The following is a 13055-nucleotide window of genomic DNA, read 5'->3' as shown; positions in this document are numbered from 1 at the left end:
AAGGTATCAAATGGGTCATGCGCCACGTTAAGGTCAAACTTCGGGAACAAATGTGAGATTTGGGACGTCAGCTATGCACAAGAAGGAATAACGTATTATTCTTCGGGAAGATCGACACACTTTATCTTCCTAGCAAGGTATTCTGCAATGCTCTCTGATAGGTGCGCTGGCTTGTGGTCAGATTGATCTAAAAGAATGCCATGCTTCTTCGCGCAGGAACAAAAGTCTGCGTTAAGGGCTGGAAGAATGCCATGCTTCTTCGCGCAGGAACAAAAGTCTGCGTTAAGGGCTGGAAGCCCTTAACGTCCCGGATCGATACATTTAGTCTTGCGCTATCACTTTTTCCCTACAGCATTAAACTTGATTCTATATATTCCTAAACTATTTTGTAAGTCATCGACATGGTCCTAGTTTTTAGTTCAGCAGATGCTATATGCATGACATATCGAACTAATCTGTTTCTATCTCACTATTCCAGCTATCGGCCATCTCTATTTTTTCTAACAAGGAAGCGAGCTCCGAGTAACAAGGACACCTTTATCCTTTAGTTTCCTCCTGACATTGTCAGGGCGTTAAACCTCTACATGCCACTAAACTAACGACCGATAACTAACATCGTCGGCAACATTTACTAGCATCCAGCAGCGTCTGTGATGGGTAAGCGACCCTGACAAAGACAAGCATCTATGTCAAAAGGTTGCTCCAACGACATTCCTTGCCTCCATCTTCCTGTGAACTTCAGTCTAGTTTGCATTAGCCTCTAACAAGGTACTGACGGCTTCGGGCACAGTCGTTTGATTTGGTACATCGCAGCAGGCATTCAGTAAAATGACAAACAAGAAGGACAGGCTATAAATTCCTCGTGGTTAAGTTCACTGCACACACCGCCATGCAATTTCAGCACGCACACACACACAAGGTGGTCAGTGAGGAGGAATGAAAAAAAAATGAAGGAGAGAGTAACCACTGCAAACAAACCCCAGGAAACTGCCTCTACTTACATTGTTCGGCAAGAAAAAGGCATCATGCAACGCTGAGAGACATGTACTTACTCAGTAATTCAAGTTTTCTCGGTAAAAGAAACCTGAGATTAATTCTTGCAGTCAGATCGCTTTATAAGAAGCAGTCATTAAGTGGCATCAACAGAAAATTAAGGTTCTCAAACAAACCCCGAAGCGCACATGGATTTTTCGTCGACTGTACTTACCGAGGTCCCCAGCAGTAGCCTACGCGTGACAAGACCAATGCGGTTTTTTTACAGTCATACAATCGCAAGCACATTCCTCAGAATGTATGCAGTGAAGAAAAGCTAAATATATTTTATGGTATGTCAACGATGCCGATACTCGGGTAAGAGGCTCGCTTTTCTCACCACTCTCAGTCATTCGATACTAGCAGTGAACGCAAATCTTGCTGTTCTTTTCATACTCATCGCACTTGAAATAAGGTCATGTTCTTTGGCATGTTTGTTTCGTTCCGCAGCGTCATTTATCCAGCAATTTATTGCGCGACTTGCTCTTCAAAATAAACGAGATTTAGGGCTTCACGAAGTCCCTTAGGCACCTTATTCTTCATTCGCCAAGCTCTGCACATCGCAATAAACAAAATGTATTACTAGTTTCTAATTACACTGAATACGAAGAAAGCCATGACATACCATTGACGTTCATTGCCCTTTTCTGTCCAACGTGACAAAGTAATGATGATTGCATGTGTGTTTTTCTCTAACCACCTTTGAGGCGTCTGACAAATAAAAGGTATGTTTATTCTAACGTATCATAAAACATTGAGTGCGTAGTAGTGCTTTGGTTTACAGATGACAGTGTGTCAAGCGTTCCAATCTAGAACAGCCGTATTTTATTCGGGCATGATTGGGGGGGGGTCTGTAAGAGTACTAGCAACCTGTCCTCAAAACGTATATCTTTCCCACTCAAATGCCACTTTGTGACTCTGTTGCAAATCACTCGAGCGCGCATAGACAAACACAACTTTGTGTAGCTGCATAAGAAGGTGAAATCAATACTAAGTGGCAACCATACACTCAGAAAAGAGAAACTTGTTTATGGGAGCAAATTTTCACATTTTAGAGGCCCACCAGCGCACGTAAATTCAAATAATGGTCATAGCCGCCTGATTTTAGTAAACTTGGGTATATTTTTCAAGCTTAAAGTTGGGGTGAATTGGAGTAAACATTTTGTAGGAGAAAACCACAGGGGGCCTACATGCTTTTCGTGTCATTGCGCGACATTGTGGCCCAGTGGCTATGGATCTCCGCTGTGGCTATGGATCGGCTATGAATGTCCGCTGGTGAGCACGAGGCCGTACGGGCAAATTGACCGCGACAGCAACGGCTGCAGTCCAACAAAGAAGGAATACAAAGCCACTGGAATGCTTAGATTTAGGCAAGTGATAAAGAGGCGCGAGAGGTCACAGTTATTGCGGACCTGCTGACAGTGGCGTCCCTGAGCAGCTTTAAGAGGAAGCTTTGGCTCGCGGCCAATTTTGATTTCGCTATTCAAGTACATCTAAAAGGCAGAAAAGCTTTTATTAGGCAGCCGCTTGACAGATTCGAATGAAATTTGTTGAACTTGAGAAGGGTTAGTTCTAGTGACAGTAGAAGATAGATTATTTAGGGCTTGGAATTCTTAGAAATGTTGCGGAATATCGGTAAGTTATAAAAAGAAACAGAACTGCGAAGTTCACAAATCTTTCACTGTGCATAAGGAACATATGTCACAGTTCTGTAAACTTCATCCGATAGAGCATGTAAATCGGATAAATTTTATATACAGATTTGCAGCTTATGTCAAGTTCTTAGTGTTTACGAGGGTTCTGCAAAAGTTCTACTTATAAATTAGTGGTATATTTCAAAGTGGTGCATAATGCGTTACTTAAGTTAGGCGCAGTCTACGTAATTGCGGTATCAGTTTTCGTGGCTGATAGACAGTTACAAACTTCACACTTGAGCTTTCTTTTTTTGCAATTTTGCAATTTTTAGGAATTAATAAACATATTTACAGCCTGTCTAAAAATAGTGCTGCCTTGAATATTACTATTTTTAACTGCAACAAGCCTCATTAAAATTGGTGCAATGGTTGCTCAAAAATCCAATTTCTCCATCCCATATAGCTAGATAAGAAACCCCGAGCCTAAGCTTCCTCTTAAGATGTACGACCCATTCACCCAATAATACTATATTTGTGCCGCTTTCTTTTATTTTCTAAGCCCATAGATGACAAAGTGCATCCCGAAAACAATCATATGCGGAACAGCGTAAGGAGCACTGTTATGCGAAGGCGAAAATATCGCTAAATGTTTAGAGGGGGGCGCGGGGGAGTTCTTTATTTTTTATTTTCTCGATGCTCAATCATTGTCTTGTGGCATGCCATAAATGACGAGCATCAAAAGTTACGCTCAGCGTAAAATAGCGGTCCGTTCGTCCAGTAGTCCAACTAGGGCGAATGGTGGCGCCCCCTTACATAGGTTTTTGGTCGTCCCGCTAAAAGAGCTGAAGATACACGTTAATATTGCTTTAAACGCTGTTGCAAGCGTCTCTGAACACGAGCAGCGTTCGCTAAATGTCCGAACTTTGTCCTAATATCCGGAAAATAAATATGAAAGTGTTCGTCATCTAGTAGAACGTTTAAAACATCCGTTTGAAGTTTAGTGAGAGCTTGCTGAGAATCTTAAGACCAATGTGACGTGTGCTTACGTGCTCTCTTTATTTAGGATGGCACTGGGCCGGCTGATCGCAGAGAAAGCACAAGTCACGTCCATACAATTTTAGTGAAAGAAGGTTCCGAGCCTGGGTATATTCATTGCCAACTGTTAAATCCGTTCGCAGAGCAACTTCTATAGTGGTCATCGGTGTCTTACTGGTGCAGGCACCCTCGCTTCGGCTACAAATTCATCGACACTGTGTATAAAGTTCGGTAACGTGAAGAAGACGAAGCTAACGTCATCGATGCTTCTAAAAAAACAATCCACTGATGTAACGTTAGTTAAAAAAAGGAAAAACAATACATTAGGTAGCTTTCTGGCATCTGGATGAATATTCGGTGTCATTTGCGCCGTCTACTTAATTTTTTGCTTTGTGTATTGAGCGACGCCCCTTCCCTATCGTGTTGTAAAAACAGTAACCAGCTAGCCCAACTATCAACAAAGGGATACAGGTTCAAGGACCACAGGCATAGAAGTACGGACAGAGCAAAGATATATACTCTACAACTGGAAAAAAAACTGTGTTGCAGTGGCAATGAACTAGCACGATTATTAATTGAGGCAATATCAACATGTATATTTGCTTAGGGAAAATATGTGCCTACATACTGGAAAATTCACGTAATATGGCTTAAAGTGAGCTGATCTATTTAAATGTCCGCAAATGAGAATATTATTGGTTAAATATGAGGATTATGTAGTGACTCGGAGCAGCGACACAAACGCCCCGCCCAAAAAAAATGCTTTATAACACTAATTGCATATTCACCTGGCATTTATAAGCGTTCTGGCAGCACTACCTAGGTAATGTAAAATAGTAACTAAGTGTTACTGCCAGTATGAATAGACTCCAATGAGGATAAGGAAGTAGGATTAACACTTCCATGGCCGCTTATTCTCGTAATGAAGCTTAAAACTTGTTTTTCCACGCTTTCGTAGCACTTGCAGTTCGCTTGCGAACGAACATGCGAATAGGCCATAAATGGTCGACCGTAAACCTATCTTTAGCATATTAAGATGTTTAGTTCATTTTCATATATTCAGTGCTTAGAAAGGAACTTGGTGTTCCTTTTCCTCTCTCTCGCGACTACACATATACATAAATCATTGTCCATATAAATATAAAAGAGAACAGTTTTGTGTGCCTGCGATAGATACACGGAATGTTCAACGCTTACGTTCTACTGTTACGACTCGTTCCTAGTAAATGTGCCCTTTTGTTCTGAATACTCGGGTTTCTCGTCAGCTCCATGAAGCCGGGCAGGTACATTTGTGGTTACCACTCTTATTCCCAGCTGACATAACTCGTAAACAAAAACATAAGAAGAACACCGACGATCACGATATTCCCCAATGAGAGATTCGAGCGCAGCTGTATGCGTGTTTTCATTTCGCGATATACTGGCTGGCGCGGACAATCTGTCTCGTGCGGCACGTTATTAACGGAGCGAAATGCGGCGCGGCTGCCTCGCTAATCTGGGGATCGTGAGAGGCAGCGTGACGCGTGGGTGCGATTCACAACAGCCGCCGCACAGAGACCTCCCAGACGACGCGCGCTACTCTGGCGCCATCTCGCAGCCATCGTCGCCGCACTACGCTTTTCCTCTCATGTTTTCGCCATACCCTCCTCCTCCGCTTTCCGCCTCGCGGTTCCGCTGCACCCTCCTCCGCCGCTTCCTTCCTCGCATCTTTCACCCCCGCTGCGCTCCGCGTTCGCTCTTTCATCATTCGCTTTGCTCGTTCGCTCGGTTACGCCGACGCCGACGCTGGCCTCAGAAATGGGCGCCTAAGAGGTGCGCTCTAAAGGGTGGAGTGTCTTGACGTAAACAGCACAAAACGTTCATAAGCTGAGCGTGAGGAATCCGCTAGAGTGGCAGGCTATAGGCTTCCCTCGTAAAGTACTGCTTGCGGCATGTGAGTACTGCATTTTACTGACAAGCACACGCTTTAAGAAAAGACAAAGGCCAACTAAACGGTGCTACATCGCATCCTATTACAGCCGCCGCAACCTGCGCCCCTAATTGGTGGCGTCCAAATCGCACCCCGCCTAACGGCTTCCTTGGAGTAACGGAAGCCAATCTCAGAGGCCAAGGTTTTGTGTGCTGCAAGCGCCAGAAGCGATTGCAGGAACCCGGAACATGAGATGGTCATCATGTTTTAGACATGACATTTGCAGACATTTAGACGGGTAAGCTGTTGCGCTTTAAGATCCACCGTTTTTCAGCGTTGGAGGGCGTTCTCTCGCCCCTACGTGTTTGCTTTCAGTTGCTAGACAAGCGAAGTGGGAGGGGTGGTCAATTTTCAGGATGGGTGGTAGTGACGGATGTTAGTGATTCGCTTCAGAACCTGATCGATGCCTGGAGCGGGCAACGCGCGAAAGAACGTGACGAAATCACGCAGTCAAGCCGATTGCGTATATTCCTCACCTCTCGAGTCGGTTTCGGCGCCGCTTGAGGCGCTCGACCTCCTTGATGACGGCGAGCGCCTCTTGCACTTTGCCCTTGTTGCCGAGTTCCTCGGCCTCGGTGAGCTTCTTGTCCACCATGTCTCCGTAGGACTTGAGCGTGGCCTCCTTGTCGCCGTGGCGATTGCTGCGCGCGGTCGTCTGGCACCGCGTCAGGCGGCCCTTCTTGGCCCGGTCAAGGATCTCGCACGAGCGGATCACCTGCCACGGCAAGTTCAAAAAAGAACGACGACCCTGGTAACGAAGAAGCCCTGGTAAAGATATATACATGCTACGAAGCCGGCATGAGGCAAAGGTCGGGAAAAGGTCGGGTCCCGTAGTCCACGCGAATGTATATAAATTGCACGGCAAATGAGTTTGTATCTTTGTTCACAATTTTGTGTCACCTCTGTGTCGAGTGCTAAACAGCTTCGCCGGTCATCCACTTTCACAGTGTGGAATTGATTTTTTTATTTTTGTGTCGAGTGATATTACCGTTTCAATCATATTATTCATAACAATGATAGGATATTCTTGGGTGGCAACTATAATATACTGATAAACCAGTAAATTATCCCATAATTTATGATTTCACGCATCGCGCTCCTTTTCTCGCTGCATCTATCCTTTCAACCGCAGCACGCAAACTTACGGAGCTCAACACGCGCATTTTTTTTTTTATTCCGCAGTGAAACCTTTCGCAAAGCTTGCTGCACTTTAAGTGAAACATTCATAGTGTGTTCTCACTTTCAGTGACACTTCACCTTGAGCATTTGCATTTAAACTGGCGCACTTATTCCTGCAAGTGAAGTTTGTCCGCTAACAAAGCCAACACTAGGAACGTAGTCGGCTAGTTATTAGCTGCGTATATTTTCTGCGCGTCTGATGACGAATTATGGCAAAATATACTCGACTTCTACATACCCACTTGAATGTAACGGGAGTATATGTGCAGACAAAACAATTAAATCATTTGAGAATAAATAGCCGCCAGCACGCGCTTTGCCTTTCGCAGACCTTGAGCCATCATTTCGTAATCAGTGAGGGATAGTATAGCAGTGCAAATTCCTGTTTGTCGCGCCTCGTCCAAGCCGCACCAACAACACTGCAGCGATTGAGAGCCGCCTCGACGCTTCAAAAGCTCCCGGGTTCGAGTGCCGCGGCGCGGAGGAGCTGGCCACGTCCACCACTGAAATTACGCTCTCTCTCTCCATGAGAATGGGACGGCCGGAGTAAAAAACTGCCAGCGTGCGCGAATCTCGGAGGCCATGGTGGGTTACTAGCGGCGGTAGTAGGCTTGCGTGATGTTAGGAAAAAAAGGATAAATTTTTTTCGTGCTTGGAAACTACGTGAATGCTTCCCAAAACGAGTTCTGAAAGTTCTGAAGGTTTAGTTCACCAAGCAATCGAAGGTAATTCAATTTTTATTTCACAAACCCATTTGTTAAAGACAGATTTTGGTTGATTGGTCTAAGTGCATTGCACCTGTCGACAAATCAAGCAGTATATTGAACATTTAAACATGTATAGCAAAGCTTGTACCACTGAGTTGGTGCACCAATATCACACGCTACACATTGTTTGACGAATTCAAGACAGTCATCTTCACGAAAGTTCAAGGAAGAACACCAAACTAAAACAAGACAAATATGAATATCTGCATCCTAAAACGAAAGCAGATATTTCCAAAATGGAAGTTTCGGGAAGCAGACGACGCTAGAAATTATGACCTATACGCTGATTTCGTTTTCCGAGTAGCTCGGAAACAAACATCTAGCACGTAACCCCGCCTTGTCAACTGGTTTTTGCTAAAGGTGTGCTACACATTGCCCGATGCGTGTATTTCTCATTAGATTAAACAGAAGAAAAAAACGTTTTTTTGCGAGAAGCAGCAATAAGAGCAACGTAGTATTTTATGCGGTCGGGGCGCGGTCAGCCTTGGGCCGCCGAGCGTAACTGCAGCAGCAATGCTAACAAAACTGCTGTCTTTCTCAATCAGCTTAGCTCCGGAGTTAGCGACGTAGCAAAACAATATTTTCACGAACTGCAAATCGTGGCATCTCTTCACGCGCTTATTGCGACGAAAACAAAGTTGAAGAGGAAGAAGTTTAAGAGATGAAAAAGATAGCGCGACTACTTCTGTGAACCATTTTTGCGGCTGGCACAAACTCCACTGCCTGCTCTTTTCGCACAGTTACCGGTACCGAGGATGCCGCTCCCTGTCTGCGCATGCGTACCTGCTGCCTACAGCGAAGTAATTCATCATTGATGAATACAAAGCTAAGAGCGAAGTGCTCATTTCAAGCATTGCACCTTTTTAAAGGTAATATTTGTGCGTTACACGATTCATTCGACAAGTTTCACATTTCCCTGCCCTATAGACGTAATGTGACGTCTCGAAACGCGACACGAGCTCATCTCATGTCCAAGGGCGCCCGTACTTCCGGGTCCGCGCAAGCCCGTTGTGAAAGAGGCCGCTCACCTTCTGCAGGTAGGTGAGTACCGTGAGCTCGTAGAAGCGGTGCTGTCCCGGCCGGTACATCCTGGAGCTGTTCTCGAAGTCCGCCTTGAGCGCGTAGTTGTGTATCTTGGAGCAGGAGCCCATGGCCATCTTTGTGCCGGCGAGCGCGTCGTGCGGGCACAGGCCGAGCAGGAAGCAGCGGCACACCTTGGGGTCCGAGTAGTGGAGCGAGTTCTTGACGCCGTCCCAGCCGGTGCCCATGAGCTCGTCGAGCTTCTGGCGCATATGGTCCTTGGCGGTCATGGCCATTCCTCGGGCCCGCGATGACGTGTACTATCGCGGGGCAACGGTGCAGCACGGTCGACCGGAGGCGACAGACTCGCCGCCGAGCAGGCCGGCTATGGGGCTCCGACTGGTAGCGGAGGAGGATGGTCGGGCACAGTGTTCCAAGAGCCTAGTGCTCGCAGGGCCAAGAAACAGCGGACTTCTGAGAGCGTGCGGCACGGCAGCCGGTGGGCCACGCGCTCGGCCGCGAGCTACTCGCTCTTCTTCTTTCTAGTATTGCCGGCTTCACGTGAAATGTACGGCGGGTGAAAGTATCGTTTGCGAAGAAGTGTTCGCACGCGATTTGAGTTGCGGTGGACCAGTACCGCTGTTGTTTCTTTCAGCTCGCTCATAAAGTGTCGTTGGTATAGCTGTTTGTTACCGGGACTCTCCACGTTTGAGTTCCTTCTGCAAGGCATGCCATCTTGCTTGTTGCGTCCCAACTGTACTGAAGAGATTAAGTGACTTGCCCAGGTTTCAATGTTCTTTTTATTCTCAATCTTCGTTTCCAGGATTTCGAGATTACTTAGGTCGCTATCTGTCTCGCTCTCTGTTTTTTTTTTTTTTTGTTCTTCGGCTTGCGGACAGACAGGTATTGGCTTCAGTTGACCTTCATGTGCATCTCGACCGATTTGTCGCATTCAGAATCATTTTCGATGGATCGAGGATTTTTATCCAAAATCGCTTACGATGTGGGAAGGGGAAGTGTTTCATTCTATTACACCGGAAAGCTTCAGCATCAATCTCTGTGCTACCCTTAAAATATGGCCGCAATGCCGAGAACGTGTACGAAGCCGCCATGCCGATGATGACATTTTGTCATGTTGTTTTCCACCAAGACTTGCAGACGCCGAATACTTGGCTGGGCATGCTTAGTGGCGATGACAGGGAACGCTATGTTCGTGAATGTTTGTTATTTTTGTCTTCTTGCTTTTCATTAGCCCTCAAAATATTATTCGACACAAAGTAACTTCGTTATGTAGTGTAGCTGAACACATTGTTACAAGGTCTGACCCCGAACACTGCCATTAGAGTTTACGACTGCAGTATCATGTGGATACACTCACAGAAATATTTAATAGAGCTATAGTAATGTCAGTTCACGTATAGATACTATTAGTTTTCTTTACGGTGCTATAGCGTTTACATTATCGGTTATCGTGTACCTCAGGGGTGGCAGGAAATCCTCAGACCTGTGGAAACGGACGGATTCAAAAGAACCTGTTTCTTGGGCCAATTTGTACATTGCTCACATCAACTAAAACAAGAGGATGTCACTCGGTGGAGAAATTTCAATGCAAAGTGTAGCTATCAGCTTCTTAAGCGTCTCGCAAGCAATGAAAGACGAATGAGTTATTCGTAGTTGGCACTGAGACTCATATTACCACCCGATTCGTGTCCTATCCCTCAAGGTGGGATTGCGCCAATAAATAAGGCATAATAATCTTCATCATCATCCTGGAGAGAAATTCTGACCTCATTGTGTGTGAGGCCTTATTTGTTAAGAGGCCATACAGGGGTTGAAAAAACCTGGGATCTTACAGGCCAAAACCACGGTATGATTATGAGGCACGCCGTAGCGGGGTACTCCAGGTTAATTTTGAGCCCCTAGGTTTCTTTACCAGGCACGCAACCCACGGTACACGGGCGCTTTTGCTTTTCGCCCCATCGAAATGCGGGCTCCGCTGCCGGGATTTGAGCCCGTGACCTCGTGCTTAGCAGCGCAATGCCATAGCCGCTAAGCCACCGCGACATCTACCAGCAGGAGTTGCTTGCCATCAAAAGCACCAAGGCTTCAAATCCGCACGCTTTTAACGCAAATAACTTATATCATTGCAAGCCCTTTGCAGTAGGCACGTAGGTTCCTGTCTCGCCTCATTTCGGGCCCATTCAATAAAAGAGGTACCTGTCCAATAGGGGGGATGGAACCTCGGTCCCCGCGCGTCATTGCAGTGGCCAGGTGCTCATACTATTAAGCTAGGACATTTTTTTTTCATTTATTGATTGCACGCATGCTTCTTTCGTGCCCGCACCAGTAGGTGGTGTCCAAATCTACGTCCCGGGGACAACTCGCTTTGGGTGTCATAAAACTAATCTCGAAGGCAGTGCTTTTGCTAACTGCATGAGCCGGAAGCTATTGCGCGGCCGGAAACACGTCACAAGTGCCGCGTTTCGGATGTCAACGATTAGCTATTTGAGACGACTGGCATGTGCCTATCACCTCGCACGGCACGAGCGACAGCAGGTGAGCGCGGGCCAGTTTCCATCCGGTTCCACTGCCACAGTCTTTCATCTGTGTCACGTGTGGGAGTGTGCCAGTTTCTCCCATTCGTGTCTCGTGGTAGCTAGCGCTTTGAGGCACTGTGTTAGATGGCACCACCTGTCAGATGAGTCCACATCTCCAGTCATTTCCTCGTAGCCGGTACCGCTACGAAGACACTATGTCACATTGTACCGCCTTCGGCATTGGTCCAGGTCATAATGGAACGCCGTGTGGAGTTTTATTTTTTGCCGGAGCTTGAAAAGGACAATCTTCATATGCCAACGCCGTCCTACAGTCGAACGCCTCTGCAACGAACGCCATTACAACCAAATTAATCTGTAGAACGAGGAATTCCTCGTGCACTGGCCGAATTCTTATCTTTCATTTGTAGACCACTGCAGTTGATTCGCCTGTACAAAGAAGGAATTAGGGCGTCCCCAACGGTTGATTTGTTGCTTTTGTGAGCTTCAGCTCTAAACATAGCGGTATTCAGGAACCAAGTCAAGCAACCCTGAGAGCCGTTGGACGTTTTCCGGACAAGAGCGGAGAGCCGGAGTTTTTCAGCCTCGTACAATGCGACCGTACTTTGTAAATCTGCCCAATTAGACGTTTTCCACCCTTTTCGCCCGCTTCCTCCCCTCACACTTTACAACGAATACTCCTAAAAGTGCCACCCTGTCCCACGCAGCTTAGAACTAGAAATCTGCTTGACGTCCACGCCGATCACAACGAGTATTTTAGTCTTGTTGCACAGCTCCGGGAATCACTCACCTCAGCTAGCACCTCGACCGCGTGTTGCAATGGCTGACGAAAACGTCGAGCTAGATGACGACGTCAGTCGCTCGGAACTGACAACGTACGATTCTGTTGAAGTCAACGAGGACGGGAAGAAGGCCAAGTTAGGCGACGGCAACTATGATAAAGAGCTTCAAGACGAACGAAGAAAGTTTTAGCGACAATAGTGGCAATAGTAGCGTTAAACGCTCTGAAGCCGTACCTTGCATTGCTCTCTCGTTTCGTATCACTTTATTTCGTGTTAAATAAAGGTTTTATTTTGCTTGACGCGCTTATCCTGCTCTATCGGGAGCAGTATCGTGCCTGATTTACAGAGAAGTGACCCCTATGGCTCAGAATTTTGGAGGTCCCCGGCACTTCGTATTAAGGGCGTTTGACTGTATTGTCGTCACCTTAATTGCGGCTATCGCGACACAGACGCTCACGTCGTACACGTGTCCTCCACAAACACGTTGTTCCATCTGATAACGTTTCAATTAAGTTTCGATGATGCTGGCTAGCCAGCCGCCCGCTGAATGTTTCGCACACCTCTACGTGCTTCTCATACCATCCAATCTCGCAGTGCGCGAGATATGCGTATTTTAGGCTATTTTCGTTCTATGAGAAAATATTACGCAATGCTCAACGCGTTAGCAATCTTAGGGTATTTGACGCACTTTCCGAGGTCAGTCTGTCTGTCTGTCTGCATGTCTGCCTCTCTGTCTGTTTTCCCACTTACACAGGTCATGGTCCGTGGTCAAACGGATAGCGCATTGGGCTGGTCTACTGAGGTAACAGTGTTCGATACCAACCATCATACCAACTTGGGTCACTGAGTATATGTCGATGTGTGCATTACTGCGCCGCACTGCGTGCCTATCCCCGAGGCAACTTGGGTAATTAAGTATGCGCCACTGGGAATGTGCCAATTTACAAGGACGAAAAACATACCTTCGACTTATTCGTTGATGAGCGGAATCGAACCCGCGTCACAAGGGTTCCTGAGGGGGATCCATCCGATGCTTTAGAAAGCTGCGCCACGTGGGTACTGGGTGTGGGCGGCTCTTCGAC

At 46.5% G+C, this 13055-nt stretch overlaps 1 protein-coding gene across 3 annotated transcripts in view; it reads right to left on the bottom strand.

Moving 5' to 3' along the window:
* The window catches only part of LOC126528197 (uncharacterized), a 113963-nt gene that overhangs the window by 62357 nt on the left and 38551 nt on the right, over window positions 1–13055 (bottom strand). Inside the window, exons 1-2 of one of the 3 annotated variants that reach the window (XM_050176089.3) lie at window positions 8645–9504; window positions 6147–6385 (exon numbers count right to left, since the gene is read on the bottom strand). The exons of 1 other annotated variant lie outside the window; for it this stretch is intronic. In XM_050176089.3, coding sequence (XP_050032046.1) covers window positions 6147–6385; window positions 8645–8932 — 527 coding nt within the window. In that variant the 5' untranslated portion in view covers window positions 8933–9504. Of the gene's footprint in view, window positions 1–6146; window positions 6386–8644; window positions 9505–13055 lie in introns of those variants that run through there. One more of the 3 variants, XM_072284213.1, reaches the window with a different exon arrangement.

Source organism: Dermacentor andersoni, chromosome 9 (genome assembly GCF_023375885.2).
Source record: "Dermacentor andersoni chromosome 9, qqDerAnde1_hic_scaffold, whole genome shotgun sequence".
Taxonomy (NCBI): Eukaryota; Metazoa; Arthropoda; class Arachnida; order Ixodida; family Ixodidae; genus Dermacentor; species Dermacentor andersoni.
This window is presented reverse-complemented; position numbering and strand designations above follow the sequence as displayed.